This window comes from Prunus mume, linkage group LG6 (genome assembly GCF_029339155.1).
Source record: "Prunus mume cultivar Tortuosa linkage group LG6, ASM2933915v1, whole genome shotgun sequence".
In the NCBI taxonomy this organism is placed as follows: domain Eukaryota; kingdom Viridiplantae; phylum Streptophyta; class Magnoliopsida; order Rosales; family Rosaceae; genus Prunus; species Prunus mume.
Window position 1 is genome coordinate 7,961,867 of NC_142703.1, and position 22,925 is coordinate 7,984,791.

The window sequence follows — 22,925 nt, forward strand, 5'->3', positions numbered from 1 at the left end:
GCCTCACATTTTAACTTTGTATATGACTGCACATTTTTCACAACATGCTCTTATAAATACGAACCATCAGAATAAGGTGTGATTTTCGGAAGGGATACAATTGGCCTACAAAATTGTTAAATTGCACAATTTCCATTACTATTACAGGAAGGATCCTCTCACGATCCCACAATTTCCACCTTTAACAACAAATGACTAGCTCCTGGCTCACATCACATGATGAAAGGACATTATACCAAATTATGGCAGAAGACTTCTCGAACGAAGGCGCTGCAACATCAGTGATATTCCCTGGTTTTCAAGTGATTGCCTGTGATGAGAAATACCATGGAAGTCCAATGAGAAAACCAGGAAGTCCCAATTACACGATATGCCGCCCATAAAATAGGGTAACATGGTTACTTATACACCATAAAATCAAAAAATGCAATAATTGTTGAAAGTTTTTCCTTTATCTTAACAAGTTTAAGTGGTACTCACATTGTACTGGAGAACTTATAAAAATGATCAGAAACTGTTACAACTTTGGATTGGACAGTTGATTTATAAAGAAATTAAAAGCTTCATTTGTGCCCAAAAATCTTATGAACCACAGGTCCACAGAATTTTGCACTGCATTTTTGTTAAAACAAGATGCAAATAGATATTTGGTGCCTACATCATGAACTTACACACTCTTGCAAGATGCCTCAGTTTTCTTAAGTACAGGAATACCACATACCAATTTGACCACATTACTGACTAGAATCAGGAGGTTGGGTATTGGGATTAAAACCATCATAGCCTCCACTTGTTGGTGGTGTTTGATTGGATTGATACATTGGAGGTGGAGCCATAGAAGGGACACCAATAGAAGCATTTGGTGCTGTGCTGCCAGGAACTGTTGGTGGAGGATTCATAGTGGGAGGCCTCATCGGAACATTTAATTGACCAGGCATTCCAGGAGCACCAGGTGGAGCCATCATTGACATCATGGGTGGAGCAGAGCCATATCCTCCTGCCAACACCAGGAAAAAGCAAAAGATTCAATACAAAACATCATTACTATTATATAGTAAAATTATTCTGCCAGCAGTAAATTGATGCATGTTTGACCAGTAAAAATTATAATTGCAACAATAGGCTAGCAATGGGATCTAGAACACAGCTGCATCACAAGGTAACACACCATTGCAATTGTTCAGAGCCATGGAGAAAGGGATGCTAATTGATTGCATAAAACACAGATCACCAAAGGACAATAATTAAGTGAGCACGAAAAGGCATTCCATTTTCCCTGCCTACAAGTAACCGAAGTCTCATGTCAAGTAGGTAGAAGGACTAGCAATCCATCAAGTTGATAACAACAGAGTAACATATATTAGAAACCCAGAATGAAAAATAACAGTACAATAATGCAAAACATTGGTTTGGTCAAGCCGTGCAAAAAGTATGCAAGCCAACATGCAAAATACACATACACAAATAAATCACAGAAACAGCACTACAATGGAATGCCAACGAGAAATGAAGATATACTGTATTCAAGATTACCTGGAGCTCCAGGCATAGGTCTTGGCAAAACTGGAGGCCTCATCCCTGGGACCATTTGTGCACCTCCAGGCATTTGTGGCATACCAGGTGTTGGTAGAACAGGAAGACGGGGCCGCTGAGCCATTAAATGTTGATTGTAAGCTGCACCAACTTGCCCGTAAGCTGCAGCTTGGCCAAGGTGCTGGCCAAGGTGCTCCTTGATTCTTTGGTCAACCAAACTTTGGGTTTGTTGCTCCTCAAATTTCTGATAGTACAACCTCACGTTTGCCTGAAGTTATGCACAAAATCAGTGAAGGAGAAGGCCAAAAGGAAGTGGTGATTTACTCTAATGACATAGAAACCAACAATACCTTGTGTTTATAACCAGCATTGTGTTGCTTTCTAACTGAAGGCTGAAAAAAATAGGAAAACTACTTGTCAGCAGCAATAGAGAAACTTCCTTATTGCGGACAGTAAGCTTAACATGAAAGATGCCACATAATTTTTTTTTAAATGCATGCGTACAGAAAAAGAAAATTAGATATCCCTGAGTTGCAAGTGATGAACACATGGGCAATAACCCGAAAGTTCCCAACGTCAATCAACTAGCAGCTACTCTATTCTCCCATTTATTTTGACTAAACCCAGAATCATAAACCCCATAATAAAAAATTCCGCTCAATGTGATTAACTCTTTAACTTTAGCAAAAAATTATCAAAAAGCAAATTGAAAGCTCTCGGAAAAAGTAAAATCATACTTGCAAATACGATTCAAAAACAAAAAAAGAGGAGAGAGAGAAATGTTACCGAATCGTGGGTCAAATAAGTGTCACAGTAGTCACAATAGTACCTGAAAATTAGAACCATAAACAGATTAAAGATCTAAAAAAATTCATGTCATTTGGATTAGAATCGTTAAAGCTATCCAATGAATGAGATAGAGGTGTTACCGAGGCATTGCTCTGAATTCTTCGCAGGAATTGGGTTGAGAATCGAGAAGTAGTGAAGCTGTACTAATCCAGAAAACCCTAGGGGACAGAAAGAAGAAGAAGCTTCTGGTTACCGGTGAAAGAAAGACGAAGGTTTTTAACTTAGTGGGCTGTGGGCCTCTTTATCTAAACGAAGAAACAAATGGAGTCCGTGTTACAAAACGACTCGTCGTTTTTATCCTACTCAGTGTTTCTTTCCCGTTCGACATAAACAGCGCAAGTCATACCTCCAAAGTCGGAATTCAAACGCAAATCCGCTTCCGGAAACTCTGCTTTCAGGTTCTTTCTACGTTAGACCTTAACTTTTGTTTGATTCCCGAGAAAACTGAGGAAAAGAAAAGAAAATAAAAAAAGAAACAGAATATGTGTTCCAATGTTTTTTTTTTCATGGAAATGGAAGATAAGCTAAGCCAAATAGTTAAAGGTTTTAGTCAGAAGCTTCAATTTTCTCGGATCCTCGGATTCCAAACATTTTAGAATTCTCAGTCCAAAAATAAAAATGTTTGCGCTTTTTTTTTTTTTTTTTTCCTTGTAACTTTTGTATTGTTTTTAATTGAAATATTCAGGGGACGATGAAAGTGAATGAGAAGCAGAGTTGGGCGGTGTCGCCGTCCGATGTTGTTTATCATTTCGGTACGAGTGGACTTTCCGTTGCGGCTGCCACCGCGGTAACTCATCCTCTAGGTAATTTCTGAAAGCAAAAAAATTTACTCTTTTACTTTTTCAGCTTCCAATATGTTCGATTGCCTGTGTGAATTTTGCACTTGTAATCTTGTGGTGGGTGCTTGAAATTTGTAATCAATTGGTTACTGTCAAATGTGAATGCTAGATGGATAAAATCAGAGCTCATTGTGTGCTTACTGTTATAGCATAATTTTGTTGTTAATATGGTGATGCATAGCTTGTTGTCTTCTCCAAAGTCTGGTTTGGTTGATCTGCATAAATTTGGATTGCTCCAAGTGTCATAGAGATTATGGTATTAAATTTGGTAAATGTAAAGAATTTTCATTAATGTCAAATTGGGATGCAGATGTTCTCAAAGTTAGGCTGCAAATGCAACTTGTTGGCCAGAAAGGCCCCCTTACTGGAATGGTATTATTCCCCAGCTCTTTTTAGCTCATGCATATCTTCATCCAATTTATCAGAGGAGATTGTGATAGGGTTGATATACAGGGACGATTGTTTCTCCAAACTTTTAAAAAAGAAGGGCCAAGATTTTTGTATCTGGGGTTGGCACCAGCATTGACAAGGTCTGTTCTTTATGGGGGTCTCCGTTTAGGCTTGTATGAGCCCTCAAAGTATGCCTGCAATTGGGCTTTTGGGTCGACCAATATTTTTGCGAAGATTGCATCTGCAGGATTTGGCGGTGCAATTGCAACTGCACTGACAAATCCAGTTGAGGTTTTGAAGGTAATGCCACCATGGAGGCCTAGTTGAACATATTTTCTCTCTTTTTTTTCTCAGACTTCACTTTAAGATCATTTGCTTCCTTCCATTAGGTGCGGTTACAGATGAATCCACACTTTAGTAAAGGTGGGCCAACGGGAGAACTGCGTAGGATGATTTCTGAAGAGGGAGTGAAAGCTCTTTGGAAGGGGGTTGGCCCTGCTATGGCCAGAGCTGCTACGTTGACTGCATCACAACTTGCAACATATGATGAAACCAAGCGGGTCAAGTTCTAAGCATGCTATTTTTCGCTTTGAATATCCACGAAGTAATTTCCACTGTTTCTAAATCATTAATGTTTGATTGGCAGTATGAAAAGAATCCGTCTTCATTTTTCTTTTAATTCTGTCTGACTTTCAGGTTTTGTCCCAACTTCCTGTGATTGCAGATATTGATCACGTTGACATCACTTGAAGAAGGATTCAATCTACATCTCATGTATGTATGACACTATCGTGAACGTTCTTATTGTCTGTCTAAGATCCTTCATTTTCTTCAAGCAAAGTTGATTAACTTGATGTTCTGAGAACTTGTCACTTTGAAAACAATTTAAAGTGGCTGCCACTAAAACGCATGCAGTTGCACACAGAAGTATAAACTGAAGAAGGATGAAGATTATGTTTATTTGGGACATATAAGTTGATCTGGAAAGTTGTATGACTAACAGAATAGGAGCTTTTTTTAATGAGATTATAAGTTGATCTGGAAAGTCTCATGTTTGTTTGAATTTTCCCATAAATTGGTAATCCCAAGAGCTAGCCTGGCGATTCTCTTCCAGGTTGACCACTATTCTGTATGAGATTATTTATATTGTTCTTGTTTAAAACAGAAGCAGCTCATCTTAGAATGTAATTTGAAAAGTCCGTCAACTTTGTAGTTTTATCAAAAACTAACCATATTTTGCACCTTATGAAGCTCAAGCACAGTCGCAGGCATGGTGAGTACCCTCATAACTGCACCAGTGGACATGATAAAAACCCGTCTGATGTTGCAGAAGGAATCTAAAAGGATGGGAAGCTATAAAAATGGATTTCACTGTGCATACCAGGTATACATTACATATTCTCTTCTTTTCTACTGCAGTTTAATGATGCTTTTTTGGTGTAATTGGGCATGATAACCGGGTCCTATTTTACTTGTCAGTGTAGCTTTTATTTTACATAGTTCGTAGTCGACTATGACTTTCATTGAATCTCAGGGTTACCTATCTTTCTTATCTGATGTTCTATAATATTTGGTTTCAGGTTATGCTTACAGAAGGCCCCAAGGGTCTTTACAAGGGGTGAGTTTCTCTTCAGTCCCGAATACTGGTGCTTTTTCGTATACACATCTGGTTCCATACAATCTAGACACACTTATTGCTCACTTGTTGAAAGTTAATTTTGCTGAAAAGCTTCAAACTTCCCAATATCTTTTAGAATGTATTGGGATTGAGTAACTACAGAGAATTAGCGGTGCCTAATTTCTTAGAATGCCATTGAGTACAATATTAATGAGGTGATAACTTGTCAGGAGCCTTGCAACTTTTGCAAGATTGGGTCCACAAACTACAATTACCTTCATACTGTGTGAGAAGTTGCGTGAGCTTGCTGGATTGAATGCAATCTAGCCTTGGGATCAGCAATCTGCAATCGCCGACTCTTCTGGCTGTAATGAATTCTTTTCAATTGGAAGATAAGCTCACACCACATTCCCACAAATTCCCATTTAGGGGAAGGGGAGTTCTTTTTTACTATACTAGCTTTGTTCTTGAGTTTTCTAGGTGGTTTTACAGTACCATTGCATTATTAAGGGGATCATTATGAATACTGTATGTCATTATATCTCTTAAGAAGAGGCTCCAATTATTTTGATCACGTTGTTTTGTGTACCGTGATCCCACATTTTTTCGCTCGAAACTGGGTGTATCTAATTGAACAGTGTATCTCCAGCAACCCTGTCCCTTGCATTCGTGTTGTGTAAGAATAAAAGAAATGGTGATTTATTGCATCACTCCATGGTTTTTATATTTTTTGTGTAACAAGCTCCGGATACGTGCAAACACTCGAATAATGAAAGGTCATTCATCTATGTTACTTTTCCCTTATCTATCTACTGTTAAGCAACGAGATTTATATGCGAGCCAGCCAGACCTCATTGTATGTGTTTGATTAGAGACTTAGGTACAACTAACTTGAATTTTGACTTTAAGGAGAGTTTTGCCAAATGGGTCCTGGTTCTGTATACTAGTGTAGTCAAAGACGTCTAGTCTTATAGCTGATCAAATTAATTCAAAACGTCGGCCCACTTCTAGCATTTTTGGACCCCGGCCCGGGAGATATTCCAGCTTGCCACGTGGCATGCAAGGATTTGGGTCCCACCAGCATGTGAGCTGGTTCTTGGTGGCGTCCAATAAATATATTTCCTAATCATTATCGAATGTTTGATTTTAAATAGAAATATATTTTCCTTTTGCCGTCAATAAAATATTTTCTTTGCTTTCTTATTAAAAGGAAACTACCTTTCACTTTGGGTTTAAAGTAAATTTTTTTGGTGGAAAAGATAAATATATTATGATTGGAGAAGTAAACAAAAGCCATGCATGCCTAAGTTTAAGTGAAAGTCAGTGGTTTTGTCTCTGTGCACGCAAGCCCTGCAAGTTGCAACGTTAAACAGTGATGTGGCGCTGTAACTGTCTTTGGACAACCTTGGAGCCTTTTTGAGGAGAAGCAGAAGCAGAAGCAGAAGCAGCAACATCCTTGGCCTTTGGCGGGACAGTCTGGCGTCCTTATCCTTTCGCCACGGTTTCCACGCTAAACTACTTTCCTACCCTTCCCTCTTTATTTACCATCCTGCCCCTCCTCTCCCCTACGTACGAAATCCCCACCTGCTTTCTTCTTGAAGACACGGCCTTTCTTGTGAAAACGACCCCATCTTCAGTAGTCAACGACTCAACAAACAAACCCCAACACTTATTTTTCTTTTATATAAATATTTTCAAAACGCCATAATGATCGTCACAGTTTTTAGAGGCCATTGTAAACACACGATAATTTTTCAATGTAACATTGACGACACAACTTAACGTGATACATTCACGCTACTACAAGTATTATTTTCATTAATATTATATCATAGAATATAAACTTATCATTTTCACATATTATAACACGTAAACTATTATAACGACAAGACTCAAAAGTTTTCAAACGAGAGATACATGTATCTTATGGCTTATTATATACATGTCTTCCTGTTGCTGCATATGAAGGAGGAATGTTGAGAATGGACTAAATAAATACAAGAAAGGGCCAACACGTATATGGGCATACATGGGAATTAGGGTAGGGTCTTTTCTTTTTGGTCCATTGATAGAACTGGTTGGAGTAGCTCGTATTCACATGCCCAAATTGAGCAACTCTTTGACATGCCACCGTTTTATTTAATTTTAAAATGAAAACAGGTAGGAGAACTTTCTTTCACAAGAATTAAGTTTATACACAAAAACAGAGTAAGTAAAACTTTGTCCTTTGTCCTTTTTTTTTTCGGTTGTTGTTCCTCTTTTGAATATAATTGTCGTCTCCATTGGCACGTTGATGTTGAGTGAGGGCTGTCATGTTTGGGCAGTCTCTCAATTTTTTGGAAAAGTGTCTACATTTTCTTAAAAAACAATATTCCTTCTTTGTGTTTCAACAAGACTAAATTGGGGAAGTTATTATATTTTTTCAAGTGTAATACATACACGTGGACTTGGGCCCATCGTAATTTCCTCCGCTGACGACAATGTAAGGGTATCAAGGTAAAATCGTCGACACTCCTTGCGACCAGTGCGCGTACAAATTGACCCCAAGGCATAGGTAGATGAACTGGAACCGCCCGCAAGTGGCAGTCCCGAAAATAAATTGGAATCCGAGGGTAACAAAACTATTTTGATAAATAAGTAAATCTAATGAAGATCCAACTTTGCCATCCAGGAGCACCCCAATTTTCCCTTCGACGACTCTACGAAGAAAAAGAAAGGCTCAAAATCCTTTTACACGGAGAGAAACAAGACAGAAAATAAATACAAACGAACCGAGAAGTTAGAGAGAGAGAGATAGTGAAGTCATTAATGGCGGAGGGGAAGAAAGAGAGAAAGTTGAACAGCGAAGACAGCGTGAAGCTGTTTGTCGGTCAAGTGCCGAAGCACTTGACCGAAGCTCAACTCCTCGCAATGTTCAAAGAGTTCGCTCTAGTAGACGAAGTCAACATCATCAAGGACAAGACGACGCGCGCTTCCAGAGGTTTCAAATCTCTCTCTCTCTCTTGCATTTTCTTTACTAGTTTGTGATTTGGTTTTGAGTAGAGAGTAATGTGCGTTCTTGGTTTGGCTTTTGGTAGAGAATGTGTGTGATTTCCGCGATTTAGAAAATTGTGTTTGAGATTTGTGGCGTTTGAGTTCCTGAATTGGTCTTTCAAACCCTAATTTGTTGCTTCGGTGTTTGTGTGTGTTTGCAGGGTGTTGCTTTGTGATATGTCCGTCGAGGCAGGAGGCAGATAAAGCGGTCGATGCGTGTCATAATAAGAAGACTTTGCCCGGGGTTAGTGCAATTTGTATCTGTTTAAATGGATTGATGTGCTTCTTTTGTTGTTCTAGTTGGTAACTTCAAACTTCGGAGAATGTGATTGGAATCTATGCCGCCCCCTTTTTCTCTCCTAAAAGTATGATTAGAATGATTTTCATACGTCATCCGTAAGCTATCTCTTAATCATTGAACACTTGACATTATACAGGAAGAGCAGGTGTGTAGTCTTTGACTAGTTGTCGATCACAGATTCACTGTTATTCTTTCTTGTGTGTATTTGAACATTTAATAGTAACGAAACCATACCCACTGACTTATTTCGACAATGTTGACACTTGTGACCAAAACGTTCTGCAATTAATATTCCATAGGAAAAGTGAAATGACTTGCTCATAGTAAAGTTCCTTTGTTTTTTTTTTCCTAGTTAAGTTACAGTAGGCTCCTTTGGCAACAATTTCATCCTTTTTACAGAGGGCTAGCCAAATTTCTCTTTAGGTACTTTCTATAGGCAAAATGAACATGTTGCCAATCACATAGCAGGTGCTGTAGGATGTAGTTGATGAACTGTATATTATAATTTGCATATAGTAATGCAGATTATCCTGCCAATATCTTGCAGTGGAAGAGCATGACCATAAATAAGAAATGGGGTATAATGTCCCACAAAATAAGAGCAGAATCTCTTCAACCTATTGAAGCGAAAAATTGGTTCTGCCCGTCAAAGTTGTAAGGGGCATGATGATTAGTAAGCCATAGTACCCTGAAAAAATTGATGCAATCAAGCCAAGCTTAAATATAGCTGTGGTGTAAATTTACAAAATAGTTAAACAAAGAAGGTTGCATGCTTGTTTCAGAAGATACAAATATCAGTGACCTTAGTTAGATCATGTGAGTAAACTATTGACCATTTGGCCCACATTTTAGGCAATCTTCTTTTGGTACAGTATATCCACTAGAAATCATGATTAGCAGATTGATATTTGGACAACTTGATATAAAATATGTGCTTATGCAACTTGGAATTTTCCTGGCATAGGTCTTAGAGCGACTGGGGGAGCCTATGTAGGCCTTGCTGGACCTTCAAGTGGTTGCCCAGGCAAGATTCTCAGTTGGGCTCTTGCCTATGCCTGCTAATGAATTGTGATTCAACTGATTAATGTGACTTTCCTCATTTGTATTACTTGATGGAAAATATAAGGTCAACCAAAATATTTTTGGCTGTCCGCATTATTTCCCTAGGCCAGTGCTAACTTTTCACAACTTGTGCTCTTAGTGCTCTTGATGTGTTTTGTTATTCATTCTGATTCAAAGCCACCCTGTTCTTTTGTCCAATTCAGGCATCTAGTCCGTTGCAAGTGAAGTATGCTGATGGCGAGTTGGAAAGATTAGGTGTAATATACTTTCATGATTTAACTACTGATGTTTCCTATGAAGTTTTGTTGAACCAATGCTTATTGTATTTTCTTTCATCCCATTTATTTGTTTATTATTATATGGACCCTGATTACTAATCTTTGCCTTCCCCTTCAATCCAGAACACAAGCTCTTTGTTGGTATGCTTCCAAAGAATGTTTCCGAAGTTGAAGTTTCTACTCTTTTCTCTAAATATGGAACAGTAAAGGACCTGCAGATATTAAGAGGCTCTCAGCAAACGAGCAAAGGTAACTTCCTCCCCCCCCCCCCCAACCCAAAAAAAGGGTTGGCTTTATTGCTAGGGAACCTATATTGGTCCTCAACTAGTAAATGAATTTACCATGTCTTTCTCTTTCTGGCAGGCTGTGCATTCTTAAAGTATGAGACAAAAGAACAAGCTCTTTCTGCCCTGGAAGCCATGAATGGAAAATATAAAATGGAGGTTTGTGTCTAATACATGCTTTGGTGGCTGGAAATGTATATTGAAAATTGTTTATGTAATTCATATTGGATGCTCTGTTTTCTATTGCTGGCTGGCTTCCCCCCTTTCTAAATATTTACATAGACACCTGCATTGGCAGAAACATATATTCTTTTCCGATTGAGTGGACAATAATGATGAATAATGAGTCAGCAATTGAAGAGTTTGTCTTATTATCAAAGTTAATTAAAAGGCTTGTATACGTACTAATTGACTGATTGAGTTGAATTTTATCATTGACATTTGCTTATGGATAATGACAACTTGGTAGTATGGATGTATTTGTACAATTCTATAATCCACTCTTTTGGTTTGCGTTCTTTGGGTTCAAGTGTTCCTTTAGTTGTCAAGTGGGCAGACACAGAAAAAGAAAGGCTAAGTTAATTAAAAGGCTTGCATGCTTACTAATTGACTGGTTGAGTTGAATTTATCATTTTTGACGTTTGCTTATGGATAATGACAACTTGGTAGTATGGATGTATTGGTACAATGCTCTATAATCCACTCTTATGGCTTGTGTTCTTAGGGTTCAAGTGTTCCTTTAGTTGTCAAGTGGGCAGACACAGAAAAAGAAAGGCTAGCTCGGAGAGCTCAGAAAGCTCATTCCCAGGCTGTTAATGTGCCAAATGCTGATTCACAACATCCTTCGTTATTTGGAGCCTTACCTATGGGTTATGTTCCCTCATATAATGGTTATGGTTATCAGGTCAGTCTCGTGTCTCTGTAAACTTTTATTTTTTCATGGTAAGAAGAAAGCATAACCATTAGCACGTTTGGAGCTTTCTTTGGCATTATGCCCTAACCTATATATGAACTCCTGACTTAATGTCTTGATATTCTGGTTTTTTGTTATATTGTTTTATATAGTAATGGAGTAATGTCATTTCATTTCCTCTGTAGGCTCCTGGGGCATATGGACTCATGCAATACCGCCTACCTGGACTGCAAAACCAACCAGGTTTCCATAATATGATACGCCCTGTAAACCAAGGAAATGCTTTGCATGGTATCAGGCCTCGCAACATCGCCCCCAGAAATTTTGCAATGCCTCCTGCAAGTTATGTGGGCTCTGCTTATCCTGCAGTTCCAGGTCTTCAGCATCCGATGATGTATCCTGGAGGAATGATGAGTCACCGGCCATTGAGTTCACCTGGTTCAGTGTCACCTACAGTTGTGAACAGTAACCCAGCAACATCCTCAGGCACCAGTAGAAGTTCTGGGGGTCAGGTTGAAGGTTGTTATCTATATATGTATTATTGAGTTTTTTTCAAATTAAAATAAAGTTCTTGGTGGTGGTATTTTGTCAATTACTCTTATCTTCTCTGACTTAGGTCCACCTGGTGCTAATTTATTTATCTATCACATACCTCAAGAATTTGGAGATCAAGAACTTGCCAATGCTTTTCAAGCATTTGGTAGGGTTTTGAGTGCCAAGGTTTTTGTTGATAAAGCAACCGGCGTCAGCAAATGTTTTGGTGAGAATATTCTCTAGTTACTTGTGATTGTCATGTGAGCTATGTGGAAATCTTTACCTCTAATCAGTCTCAATTTTCAGGATTTGTAAGTTATGATTTACCAGAGTCTGCTCAATCTGCTATCAGTGTGATGAATGGATACCAATTAGGTGGTAAGAAATTAAAGGTTCAGCTTAAGAGAGACAACAAACAGAACAAACCATATTGATTTGGAGGTGAGTGATGCAAGGACAAAATTTCTCCGGCTGCATGCAAACCGAATGCATGGGAGTCAACTCAACTTCATCAACATTGTAGGGTGGATTTAGCTGATCTGCAATTATATGGGTTATTCCAGCCTACGTGTAACTTCCTCAAGGGAATGAAAGTCCTGAAACTTGTAATTCATGGTGCATACCGTGCCAATACAATCTGTAATTTGTGAATCATGAAAGTTCATTTAGACAGTAACTATCAATTTATTGATTCTTCCCTCATGAACATCTGGTTGTATAATTTTGTTGAATCATTCATGATAATTGATCCCCGATTCTTTTGTTTCCAGAGTTCAAAGACATTATTTCATATTTCTATTTATTTCTTGGTTAGGCACTTCTTGTATCCTGACTTATTTAACTATAAAGCAGGCTATCCTTCTGCATTCTTGTTGTAAGAGTTTGTTTTCCAAATTATGTGGCATACCTTGAAGTTGAAGGTATTAAGTAGCTAAACAAGCATTCTTTTAGTAGAAAAGGTGCGTTGTTGTATAGGCGTACCAGAATTCATGTTAGATAAAGTGGTTGTCTATACCATTGTGAAAATCATAATTTGAATGTTGTGCATCTGATTTATATTTTAATGCTAGTCCATATTTTATCCTCTCTTGTTCATTATCTATATTTAATAATTTTTGCCATTTAGGTTGAATTTGAATTTAGTTTTGTTGCCTACCAATTAATATGTACTTGTTTCTCTTTATGTTAAATCTTTCGTGGAGTTTTCTGATGAGACTGTTGTGATTCAAGGTGTTGGTCTTTTCCAAATTAGCATCCAGCATGCTGATTTTCTCTGTTTTGTAATGTTGGAGATGTGTTCCCTGGGCTCATTTGTTTTGACATGTAGGAGCACTGGATTGAAGGTTCAGCATGTTTGTATGTATTCTTAGCTGTTGTTCATCAGTACTAGACTGCATAAACATTGCTGATGTTGGAGGGTAAACGTGGAGTCTGCATCTCTGGTCTCAGTTGTTGCTTCTTTGCTATGAACTGTCAAATTATCGGGTGAGAATGAGCCATATTTTAGTTGCAGATGCAAGAATTTAAAGCACCATTGTTGCGGTGTAGATTGTAATTGATGAAGGTATGATGCCATAAACCTTAGAAACCTCAATAATTCCTTTTGGTGCGCTTGATGAGTATTTATTATTTGTTTTAAGCAGAACTCTCTCTCTCTCTCTCTCTCACACACATATTTATTCCTGTAGTACCCTTTTATGTACATTCTGGGCTTTTTTGGTAGGAAGGACTAGACTAAACTAGAAAAATACCTACATTTCATGTGCATTGAAGGCATAATATGGATATGTTGCCTAACTTTGAGAAAGAATGGGGACTCTCTATAAGAGGTTGATGACTAAAACTTATCCCCCCTAATCCCCTTGAAAATGGTGGGATTATGAGGGATAAGTTTTAGTCATCAACCTCTTATAAATAGTCCTCCTTCATTCTCCAAGTTAGACAACAATATTCATATTATGCCTTGATTGCACATGAAATGTAAGCATTTTACTAGTCTAGTCTAGTCCAGTCCAATCTAGTCCTCCCTAAGAAACAAGGCCTCTGTGTCTTGATATAAGTAGTCAAGAGTTTGGCACTTTTGAACAAGTTCAAAATTTGACTTGTGTGTATGTGTTGGTCACATAAACATGCAATAGCTGGTGGTGGTTTTCTTTGGTGGGTGACAAGTGTCTTCACCTGTGATAAAATCCCTTGCTTTTGAAATGGATGAGATTTTGTGGCTATCATGGAGAGCATTCTGTGAGTTGACCTAGTTAAAATAACTTGTAATGGAGCATATTAAGCTGAAGACTTCGAAAAAAAATGAGAAATGCAGAAACTTAGACCACTTGGATTGAGTAATGATTAGGGTTCAGGATGACCTAAGTCGAAGAATCTGGATTGACATTGTTGTCTTTCATGTGAATGTAATTTTTATTTTTGATATTACGTGGATTTTAATAATTACGACATATTTCATGATCATCATCAGGTGTGCTTTATGTTCAGATATAATCTAGTTTATTAAGAAAGTATTTATATAGTCGATGCTGGTAGTTATTCGTGCATATTATCATCATTATGACATTGGTATGCGTATAAAGCAGCCGGCCATAATTATTTCATGGTCATTTTGGGTATGTTTTGTGTTCTAATCTAATCTAGTCTATTTTATCCAACTGGATTCTTCAGCTGTAATCAGGTATCCACGTCTAGTTTTGAACACTAGTAGGCTCATAAATTTCCTGACGTGATATCATGCTTGGATGTTGAGCACTGTTTCTCTTCTTCTACATTTGGTAATATTCTACCCCCTTATTTTGGATCTTTTATTGAAATTTTGAAATGACATGTATGGAGGTCTGTTAAATAGATAATTTGTTTGTGTGAGTGCTGGTTGTTGGTTAGACTGGTAGGACAATTTCTGAATGTTCTTTATCTGTAGTTTGATCTGTGCAGCGAGCAAAGCTTCGTGATGCTTCAGCTGGATGCGGCATCCTTCCAGCCTTTTTGGCTTAATGATCGATGAATCTCTGAGGCCCAACAATGAAGTCTCAGATATCAGTCATGGGTGCTTCTCTGTTCGTCCCAATGTTTCACTTTCCAGTCCTCTTGTAAGCACAAGTTAATATATTTTGATGTTCTTTTGTTTCGTTTTGTTGTAATTGACTTGACCTTTTTACCCTGTGGGAGTGAGGTTTATCACGTAATTCTTCTTAAGTGTGCATCTTTAAGCTTCATTCTATATAGTGGAGACTTGGAATTAATGAAGTCGGATATGATATTATCTCTATCTCTACATATTTATTTTGGGATATTCGGATGGGATATTATCTCTACATAGTGGAGACTTGTAATGTGGCTGTTAAGTTTTCATTTTGATCCTCGGAATATTGGGATCCCACAGGGATCTTGTAGGGTTGACAGTTTCTGAATGCTGTTAAGCAGAGAATGAAGAAAGAATACAGAGATTGACCTTAACAAACACGAGCTTATCCAAATTTCATGTCGGGGACAACATACTGACAGAGTTACACACAATTTCAGACTGGCTGAATCAAGCTCCTAAGATAAACTAACAGAGTTACACACAGATCACCACTAACATGGTAGTGAGACTAAACTTCTGACTAAAGCACATTCTAGTGGAATGGTAAGGTTAGAGATCCTATTCTATTACAAACCAAACATAAGTTCAGCCCAAAGCTGAACCTGACTACTCACAAGTCACAAACAACTACAAAGCAAGCATTGCATTCCCAAGCTTGCTTGGTTCATCTAAATCCTCTCACAAACCATCATACCATTTACAGAAGTAAACAAGACCGTTGACATAAAACCAAAATCCGCTGAGAAAGCAATGTTCAAATCACCCAGAAGATGAAATGTTGGTCAAACAGATCCGTTAGATGCAATCGAGGGCTCCACAAATTTGTCCACCATCTCCATTTCATCCATGTTAGCACAGGCTATTGATACAGGGATCTCTGTATCCATGTCCTGTTCCACAGCTACAATACATTTTCCTGAGTCTTCTTCCCCGTCACTTGTACTAAAACTAGAATTCCCATTCTTGCTATCAGAAAATGATGTGCCAGACTCCCCGTTGAAGCCAGAGCAGCTTTGAGGACTCGGACAATCCCCATCTAACTGACCTGTTGGTTCATCCATTATTTCCAAACTACTTGTGGCAGCTTTAATCTCATCCAGTTGTCTCAAGAAGCATTCTTCTATCTCACTTAGTGACCGGACTTCATCTCGGTCTTTGCTTCTGTGGCTGCTGTGGGGATTCTCATCATAATCTGATGTTGGTCCACTCAACTCAGAGCTACTTTCCATCTCCATCTCGTGCTGGCTATCAAAGTCTTCGTCTGTTTGATGATCAGATGAACGAGATGACATGGGCGAATACGAACCAGTATCAGTCTCTTCACGTTCTCTTAGTGTTTTAATAATCAGGGTCTTAAGCAAATTCATTACTTGAACAGCATGCATCAAGGCCGTCAGAGGATCAGACATCTGGTATGGAAAAGAGTTGCAAAACGAAATAATCTGTCAATCTTTACTATTTAGCTATATTAGGCAAAAGAATGACCTCTTTTCTCCTGTTTTAGATTTACCTGAGTCATGTTTGGAGCGAACACCATAGCGATATTTCTCGGATTCATTTTGTTGAATTCTTCCTCTTCAACAACATCAGCCATCAGATCAATAGCCCAATTGAGTAATGCAGCCTCAGTTGGCTTTAGCTGCTTCACAAGCTCAACGCAGTCCTCTTCTGTTTCGCATTGAAGTACTTGTTGAGGTGATAGTCCATCCAGCACTCCCGAAGGAAGCTCTCGAAACCAGGCCTTAATTAGACCTGACAAACAATGGACATCAATGTCATCTGGCACCATACCCCTGTTCAATTGGTTTCTCACAATCTCCTCTTGGCTGTTCTCCGGGTTTATACGGAATATTCCTTCTGCCTGCAAAACTTCCAAAGGGACTAGTAAGAAGACTGATACAGAAACAAGAAAAGATGGTATATATTTTATATATAAACAAAAACTTGTACCTTCAATCCTCCTTGTGAGTATAACCGCTCCTGCATTAGCAGGAGAATGGTAGGGACACTGTTCCCTTTTGAATCAAAAGACAACTGCATTGACTCTACTGAGACGCCAAACACACTTGCACTGTGAAAAGTAGATGAGTTACAAGAAGTTAGACTATATGTAAAAATGAACTTGTACCTTCCTTTGTTAGCTCAATTAGAACATCTACATTATAAGGCACAATCTCAGCAACCAAAAATGTAGGGACAAGCAATTGCCCCAAGTAAAGAACTGTGTGTTTCCCCAACTTCAAAATCCCACATCAGGAGCTTAAAGTTAAAGAGCTAAATCAGCTCAAATGCAGTTGAGTCTCAGAAAGCAACATTTAAAAACAGCCTAATTGAGAACAGTTTTTCCATTTCCAAGCATTATTCTTAGCAAAACCCAAGTCAAATTTGACAAATCTAAGAGTGCCCAGAAAGCAAAAACAAGAGCTTTGGTTACCTAGCACTGGGAACTCGACCAGGGATCTCAACCTCGAACTCAACTGGAAGACCCAGAAAGCCATTGAAGCGGTCGAAGGTGACATGAGTGATGTGCTTGACATTTGTGGGCCACCCGATGTCCAAGTGATGGACGGCGGAGATCAGTTCTTCACCTCGCTCAACATGGCAGGCCACCATGGATTTCCTTATAGCAGCCAAGAGAAAGGCTACCAGAGAGAGCTGGTTCTGCTCTTCCAGCTCTGAGCTCTTTGTTGCCTTGGCTCCTCCTTTCACATTCCCACCACACCCACCTCCCCTTGTCACCATTACAAGCCCTGTCATCTTTACCTCTGTCTTTCTAGTCTATCTCTTCTCTAGAATGAGTGAGTGTTGGCAGTGGAGAGAGAGAGAGAGAGAGAGAGTTCAAATATCAGCATGGGAGGGGTTTAAATGTGTGAGGTTTTGTTTCAAGCTCAAACGGCCACCCGTTTCAAATTTTACTTTATCCACCATCTTGGGTAATCTGACCTCCTAGTTGATGGTAATAACAAAGGTGCCATTCTACGAGTGGCTCCACAATCCTAGACTTGTGTTTTATGTATAATACTTACATCAATTAAAACCTTACGGTAATTGGATGAAACAGTATTTTAAGCAACGAAACAAAAGATAATTATTAGTAAAGTGAAATTATGAAATGACGTTCCATTCCATCAGCCATCCGAAATCAGGTGGAATTCATAATGCTCATTGGGATTTGGAGACAAAGCAAATTCTTCTTCCCCTTCTTCTTCTTTCTTTCTTCCTTTTTTTCTTCTTCTTTCTTAGGGAAAACTAAAAACAAAACAATTTGAATTCGTGGGATATGACCGTTGAAGATGATGATTGTGTTTGGTTCCTCAACTTGAATAAAGCACAAAACTGTGAGATAATGGAAGGAAATAAATTGGATCAAATGTCTGTGATATTGCATTAGGCATATCATCATTTTCTTTATCTTCCAAAATGTTTTCTGAGAATTTTTGCATGTTTTAGATCCACATCCACCAATGCCATTGTAAATATGCTTGTCCTGTTTTTGACACATACACATGAAAACTCTAGCTTGAAATTGAATGCTTCCATCCAATCCAAGTTACCATTACCATGAAGAGGGGAGACTGTATAGAGGAGCGCGCCAGATTGAATCTTTGTTGCATTCGATTCGACATTGTTCCGACTAAATGGGCCCCACCGCCCTGAGATGAGAATTATTCGAATTTCAAAACTTTAGATCCCGTTACCAACTCATTATTTTCTTTTTAATCCCTTCTTTTATTTATATATACATTTTTTTTCTTTCTTTCTGGACAAGTCCTTTTTGTACTTAATTTCGGGACACAGAGACACAGCCAGTATTCTTTCCTTTTCTCAACAGCAATGAACTCATTTTATTACATGTGTAATGTAACACACCTGGTGTATTGTATTGTATTGTAATTTGTATTTATGTGAATGTACGCGATCCGTACATGGTGATACATATGACTACTCTATTGGCAGGTTTACCATGTACAAGTATTATATTTATTTATTTTTTGATTGTTGACTTGCACAATGAGAAATATGAACTTTCAAGCATTTGAGTCATTAATTGCCTAAAATCATATATATATATATAGAAACTCCAACTTATGGGTCAGTCAACAATCAATCCATGGATATATATATAGGATGGACCGTAGAGAGTCATGTGTTGTTGTTTTTATAAAAATGATTATTGACTTATTCAGAATCACTTTGAAAGGAACCCTCGATATTGCAATGAATGAGTTAGAACTCCAAATTTATAATTTATATATAGCAAGTTGTATTAATTTTGTATGATACTTACCAGTTAGGCAATTAATATGGAAATTAATTTAAGGGTGTGCTGCCACTACCAGCCACACAAAAGTCAAGCTTTGAGCAAGTTTTGGACCAGAAAAGAAAGAAAATGACAAATTAAAATGTCTGCCACCCACCCAGCAAATTCCTCATTTTTGATTGAATATTGTCTCCCTCTCCATCTATATTCTTGTGTTTGAAAGCTGTGAAGAGGCCACACCGTAAAATTCACGTTTGAAATATATATTAGGCTATGACTCAGCTCCATCCAGTGGACCTTTTCAAACATTTGGTGCCCTCCCTAGTCCCTCCCCATCTGCACTGCAAGTCAGCCTGCAATCTTCAAGGAACATTTTGATGCCCCACACCACACGATTACATATATATATTTATCTGATTCATCAACACTAACAAACAAACCAGATTTCCAATATATAAACAGCACAACACATAAGACCAAGCAAGCAAGCACTAGTTGAATTGAACCTTAATTTGAGTGCATGTGGATGTCGAGGCCAACAATTATATATACTAATTAATTCCCAGTCAAATAAGCAAGTTAATTAATTTCGATCACAAATATATATATATATATATGTATACAGTCATTCTCTTATTCTGATGTCTACATGTTATTATCATGCAAATACTATTATAAATATGCATGAAAGTAAGGAGTTATAGTACAAAATACATAACGTTCGTATGATAATAAAGGCTGAATGTTCACATAGGAGAATTTCTGTATATGTATATTAAGATATTGGGTAAACTACAGTAAACCCCCAACCTATAGGGTCATTTGCAAGGAAGAAGGAGAAGTTGGGGTGGGTTAGGAGGGAGAAGGAGAGAGAGGTGGCCAGGAGGTGGGGTTTAGTCGGGAGGGAGAGAGGATTTGCTGGGTAGGAGAAGAGAGAGGAGATCTGTTTTTATTTTTTTCTAGAGATTAAGGATTATCAAATCAATTTTTTTCTTAAAAAATTCAATCTTTAAATTTTATGGGTTTTGGTTATGTGAATTGTGTTATATTTCGTAGATAAAATGGTGATGGGTTGTTGTAATTGATGTTTTAAGTTGGGTTCCAAATCTGAATTTGCAAATATGAGGGCAACAGAAATGGTGATGGGTTGTTGCTGCCGCCATTGTTGTGAGCTTGCTTGAGCTGAATGTTGGCTGGGTTAGAGAAGAGAGATGAGATTTTTATTTTTAAAATTCATTTTTAATGATTTAAAAATCATTTTTAACATGTACATAATTTTTTATTATTTTTTTGTCCACATCATCAAAAAAATGAGTCCTATTTTTGACTCATCAACATTTAACAGACTCACTAACAATTGGGCTAACGAGGGGGCAAATTATAGGTTTTCATGACATTGAATATGTACTCATAAATGTCCCCAAAATCGGTATGAACTCGTAAATGATCCTATAGATTGGGGGGTTTACCGTAGTTTACCCTAAGATATTGTATTGAACCGTACGGCATATGGACAATCTTTTCTTGCAAGAAGAAAAAATGGAGAAAAAATGGGTGTGTACTTTTCTTGAACAAGTTTGAACAATTCTTTTTCTTCTTCTTTTTCAAGAATTAGTGGCTAAACATGAGAACATTTATTTCTTTATCTTGATTGACACTTTTGTTGTGTTGGAAGTGTTGTGTTGGTCATCACTACTAATTATGAGGCTAAACACTTTTTTTCTTGGTCGACTTTCCTTGAAATTCATGCAGCACGCCGGCCAAATCCAAATTAACTAGAAGAGTTTAAACTAAACCTCTTTTCTGAAATCTGCAAAAATAAAACACTTTGAGAAAAACATTACTTACGTTATCTAGTACATAGTTTTATTAAACTAGTTTTCCATTGAATGACACAATATTTTGTACTTATATCAAGTCTTCTTCTTTCGGTCGTTTTGAATATTTTGTCAACTTATAACTGTTAGCTAGACAAGTCTCTGTCTAGTAACAGGTATACTTTTGACTAACAATTTCATTCATTCATTCCATATTTTTAAGAGACTGACTTTTATTTTTTGTAAGAGAGAGAGGGAGAGAGAGAGAGAGAGAGGGAGAGAGATTGCTGTGTGAACTAATAATAACAAATATTTTAGTAGAAAGGTAAAAAAAAGGAAGCTTCAGTAGCCCGCACAAACAGTAAAAGCAAATGCAAGATAAACATGCGCCAACAAATTCTCATGGAGCAAAGCAAGTAAATCAAGTAATCAAGTTGAGATTAGGCAAAGCCATGTGCCAGATACGTGGCAGCACATGGGATGGGATAGATATGAACTGCCCTACAAGTTTTGCCCATCCATGTAAAACCATTATGTGTTTTTTCCTTCTAGAAGATTAGGTTGATTTGATCGATCTGCCATTTATAGCATTACAAGGCTAGCTTATTCGTTGTATTGTATTGCCTTCCTTCTAGAAGCCAGCGACCCAGCCACATGTTTCATTATAAATAAATGTCCATTTCAACGGGTTCCCTTTTCCATAATTTTTCTATCATGCCCATAATTTTGATCAATCCAGATATTTTAGTAATATTATTTTGAGAGGAGACTGACCTGACGGGGGAAGATATATAGGAGGAGGCCCCCACGACTTTTTAAGTGTCAAACAAGACAGCCTGCCTGCGACGTCTCTTACTATTCCTCTTTATTTAGGCCTGCCTATTTTTTGCAGCCTTAAAAAGAGAATTTGATTTTTGTGTGTTTGAAATGATTCGTTCATGGTTTCCTATGGAGGCAAACATGGACGTGCAGAAGCAGAAGAATGCTATGCCTAAGGCTATGGATTTGTCTTCTTTCTTGCTCTTTGAAGCCAGTGGTGATTCTGAGGCTGATCAGAATTACCCTGATCCCAGTTTAGCCATGGCTGAAGATGATGCTCAATCATGTAGCTATGATTCAACTGATATTCCTGATGCTGATGATGATGAGCTACATGATATTGATGATCAGGGTGATTCTGTTGATCAAGCATATTGTCATGGCGATGATGATGACGACGAGGACGAGGAAGAAGAAGGTGAAGAAGAAGAATGTTCATCAGTTTATAATCAAAGATGGGGTGGTGGTGAACATAATAATATTGGGATGCCATTGCCATTAATGGGGCACCAGCTGAAATCAACTGTCTCTGTTGATTCAACCAAAGAGTATGAGTTGTTGAATGAGGTGGAGAAGAGCAGGCTATTCTGGGAAACTTGCTTGGCATCATAAGACTGGCTGGCTCCATCTTTTTTTCCTGAGTCATCAATTTTCAGGTTGTTTCTCTTTTTCTTCAAGAGGTGGGGGAAAAAATTAAGCCTGTATTTTTTTTAAAAAAAGGCAGGTTGGGAAATTAGAAGGGGTTTGTGTTAAACAGTTCTGTATTTTAAGTGATATATAGAAACTGTATATAACAGATTCAGATATGATCATATCATTGTTCTCATCATTTTTCACCATCTGCACACCATGTATCATATATTTCTTTCCAGTTGTATTAGATTGGCATTAGACTTAGAATTATAGGTTCTGGAATATTACCCAACTTTCTTTCTGGTATTACTGTTAGGGAGAGAGGTGGGAATTGTTAATTATATCAGCACAAATAGCTCTTGGTTTATAACCAGGAAATTGTTCCACTCAAAATATATGTGGATATATATATTCACACAGACAAACATATTTAAACTTAGAAAATTGAACACAGAAGAGTAGGCATTAGTGCTGCACTATGTGACACTGTTGGCAATGCGCTTTGGATTCTGATGGATATCTCTCTATGGGGTATGTATGCATGTCTTTAGAGTGACTAGACCAATAAAGTGGTTTCAAAAAGAAACATGCAGCTAAAAGCAGTGGTTCTTGATGAGATTGAGTTCCACTTTCTTCACAGTAAAGTATGGTTTAAGGTTTAGTGGTAGAT

General features: G+C 37.9%; 5 protein-coding genes and 1 long non-coding RNA gene across 9 annotated transcripts; 4 read left to right on the forward strand and 2 right to left on the reverse strand.

The window, feature by feature from the left end:
• Window positions 1-33: 33 nt before the first annotated feature.
• Window positions 34-2,617, reverse strand: LOC103333851 (C2H2 and C2HC zinc fingers superfamily protein). 2 transcript variants are annotated; one of them, XM_008236756.3, is made up of 6 exons: window positions 2,463-2,595; window positions 2,320-2,362; window positions 1,884-1,925; window positions 1,534-1,801; window positions 722-997; window positions 34-310 (listed from the first exon to the last, which is right to left on the reverse strand). In XM_008236756.3, the coding sequence occupies exons 1-5, from the start codon at window positions 2,468-2,470 to the stop codon at window positions 735-737; spliced, it is 624 nt and encodes a 207-aa protein (XP_008234978.1). In that variant the 5' UTR covers window positions 2,471-2,595; the 3' UTR covers window positions 34-310; window positions 722-734. The 2 variants fall into 2 exon arrangements, with proteins under 2 accessions (XP_008234978.1, XP_008234977.1); XM_008236755.2 differs by lacking the exon at window positions 34-310 and having other exon boundaries at window positions 543-997; window positions 2,463-2,617.
• Window positions 2,541-5,939, forward strand: LOC103333850 (Mitochondrial substrate carrier family protein). 2 transcript variants are annotated; one of them, XM_008236754.2, is made up of 9 exons: window positions 2,541-2,780; window positions 3,068-3,185; window positions 3,532-3,593; window positions 3,675-3,911; window positions 4,001-4,171; window positions 4,336-4,385; window positions 4,863-4,995; window positions 5,192-5,229; window positions 5,460-5,939. In XM_008236754.2, exons 2-9 carry the CDS (start codon window positions 3,074-3,076, stop codon window positions 5,554-5,556), a joined length of 900 nt encoding a protein of 299 aa, XP_008234976.1. In that variant the 5' UTR covers window positions 2,541-2,780; window positions 3,068-3,073; the 3' UTR covers window positions 5,557-5,939. The 2 variants fall into 2 exon arrangements, with proteins under 2 accessions (XP_008234976.1, XP_088910580.1); XM_089054454.1 differs by lacking the exon at window positions 2,541-2,780 and adding an exon at window positions 2,804-2,925.
• A 1,937-nt stretch (window positions 5,940-7,876) lies between these two features.
• On the forward strand, window positions 7,877-12,403 carry RBP-DR1 (RNA-binding protein-defense related 1). 2 transcript variants are annotated; one of them, XM_089054108.1, is made up of 10 exons: window positions 8,175-8,209; window positions 8,424-8,506; window positions 9,528-9,587; window positions 9,829-9,880; window positions 10,027-10,152; window positions 10,267-10,346; window positions 10,912-11,091; window positions 11,286-11,619; window positions 11,717-11,860; window positions 11,941-12,403. In XM_089054108.1, exons 5-10 carry the CDS (start codon window positions 10,047-10,049, stop codon window positions 12,066-12,068), a joined length of 972 nt encoding a protein of 323 aa, XP_088910234.1. In that variant the 5' UTR covers window positions 8,175-8,209; window positions 8,424-8,506; window positions 9,528-9,587; window positions 9,829-9,880; window positions 10,027-10,046; the 3' UTR covers window positions 12,069-12,403. The 2 variants fall into 2 exon arrangements, with proteins under 2 accessions (XP_088910233.1, XP_088910234.1); XM_089054107.1 differs by lacking the exon at window positions 9,528-9,587 and having other exon boundaries at window positions 7,877-8,209.
• An 801-nt stretch (window positions 12,404-13,204) lies between these two features.
• LOC107881434 (uncharacterized) lies at window positions 13,205-14,932 on the forward strand. Its single transcript, XR_001678057.2, has 2 exons — window positions 13,205-14,414; window positions 14,561-14,932. It is a non-coding gene; the product is annotated as an uncharacterized LOC107881434 (long non-coding RNA).
• A 154-nt stretch (window positions 14,933-15,086) lies between these two features.
• On the reverse strand, window positions 15,087-17,611 carry LOC103333848 (rho GTPase-activating protein 2-like). Its single transcript, XM_008236752.2, has 4 exons — window positions 17,160-17,611; window positions 16,676-16,796; window positions 16,236-16,586; window positions 15,087-16,134 (listed from the first exon to the last, which is right to left on the reverse strand). Exons 1-4 carry the CDS (start codon window positions 17,480-17,482, stop codon window positions 15,508-15,510), a joined length of 1,422 nt encoding a protein of 473 aa, XP_008234974.2. The 5' UTR covers window positions 17,483-17,611; the 3' UTR covers window positions 15,087-15,507.
• Window positions 17,612-21,635: 4,024 nt separating this feature from the next.
• LOC103333847 (myelin transcription factor-like protein) lies at window positions 21,636-22,451 on the forward strand. The gene has a single exon (XM_008236750.2). The coding sequence runs from the start codon at window positions 21,731-21,733 to the stop codon at window positions 22,232-22,234; it is 504 nt and encodes a 167-aa protein (XP_008234972.2). The 5' UTR covers window positions 21,636-21,730; the 3' UTR covers window positions 22,235-22,451.
• The last annotated feature ends 474 nt before the right edge of the window (window positions 22,452-22,925 follow it).

Bases quoted from the DNA above. Each gene is read 5' to 3' on its own strand.
- LOC103333848 (XM_008236752.2), bottom strand. From the start codon at position 17,482: ATGACAGGGCTTGTAATGGTGACAAGGGGAGGTGGGTGTGGTGGGAAT. The intron at 16,797-17,159 runs GTAACCAAAGCT...TACTTTTCACAG, and splicing joins GGTCGAGTTCCCAGTGCTAG to TGCAAGTGTGTTTGGCGTCT. The intron at 16,135-16,235 runs GTAAATCTAAAA...TTTCCATACCAG, and splicing joins TCGCTCCAAACATGACTCAG to ATGTCTGATCCTCTGACGGC.
- LOC103333850 (XM_008236754.2), top strand. From the start codon at position 3,074: ATGAAAGTGAATGAGAAGCAGAGTTGGGCGGTGTCGCCGTCCGATGTT. The intron at 3,912-4,000 runs GTAATGCCACCA...TCCTTCCATTAG, and splicing joins ATCCAGTTGAGGTTTTGAAG to GTGCGGTTACAGATGAATCC. The intron at 4,386-4,862 runs GTATGTATGACA...CACCTTATGAAG, and splicing joins GGATTCAATCTACATCTCAT to CTCAAGCACAGTCGCAGGCA.
- LOC103333847 (XM_008236750.2), top strand. From the start codon at position 21,731: ATGATTCGTTCATGGTTTCCTATGGAGGCAAACATGGACGTGCAGAAG.
- RBP-DR1 (XM_089054107.1), top strand. From the start codon at position 8,038: ATGGCGGAGGGGAAGAAAGAGAGAAAGTTGAACAGCGAAGACAGCGTG. The intron at 8,507-9,828 runs GTTAGTGCAATT...TGTCCAATTCAG, and splicing joins ATAAGAAGACTTTGCCCGGG to GCATCTAGTCCGTTGCAAGT. The intron at 10,347-10,911 runs GTTTGTGTCTAA...TTGTGTTCTTAG, and splicing joins ATGGAAAATATAAAATGGAG to GGTTCAAGTGTTCCTTTAGT.
- LOC103333851 (XM_008236756.3), bottom strand. The intron at 1,802-1,883 runs GTATTGTTGGTT...GCATAACTTCAG, and splicing joins ATGCTGGTTATAAACACAAG to GCAAACGTGAGGTTGTACTA. The intron at 998-1,533 runs GTAATCTTGAAT...TGGTGTTGGCAG, and splicing joins ACCTATGCCTGGAGCTCCAG to GAGGATATGGCTCTGCTCCA.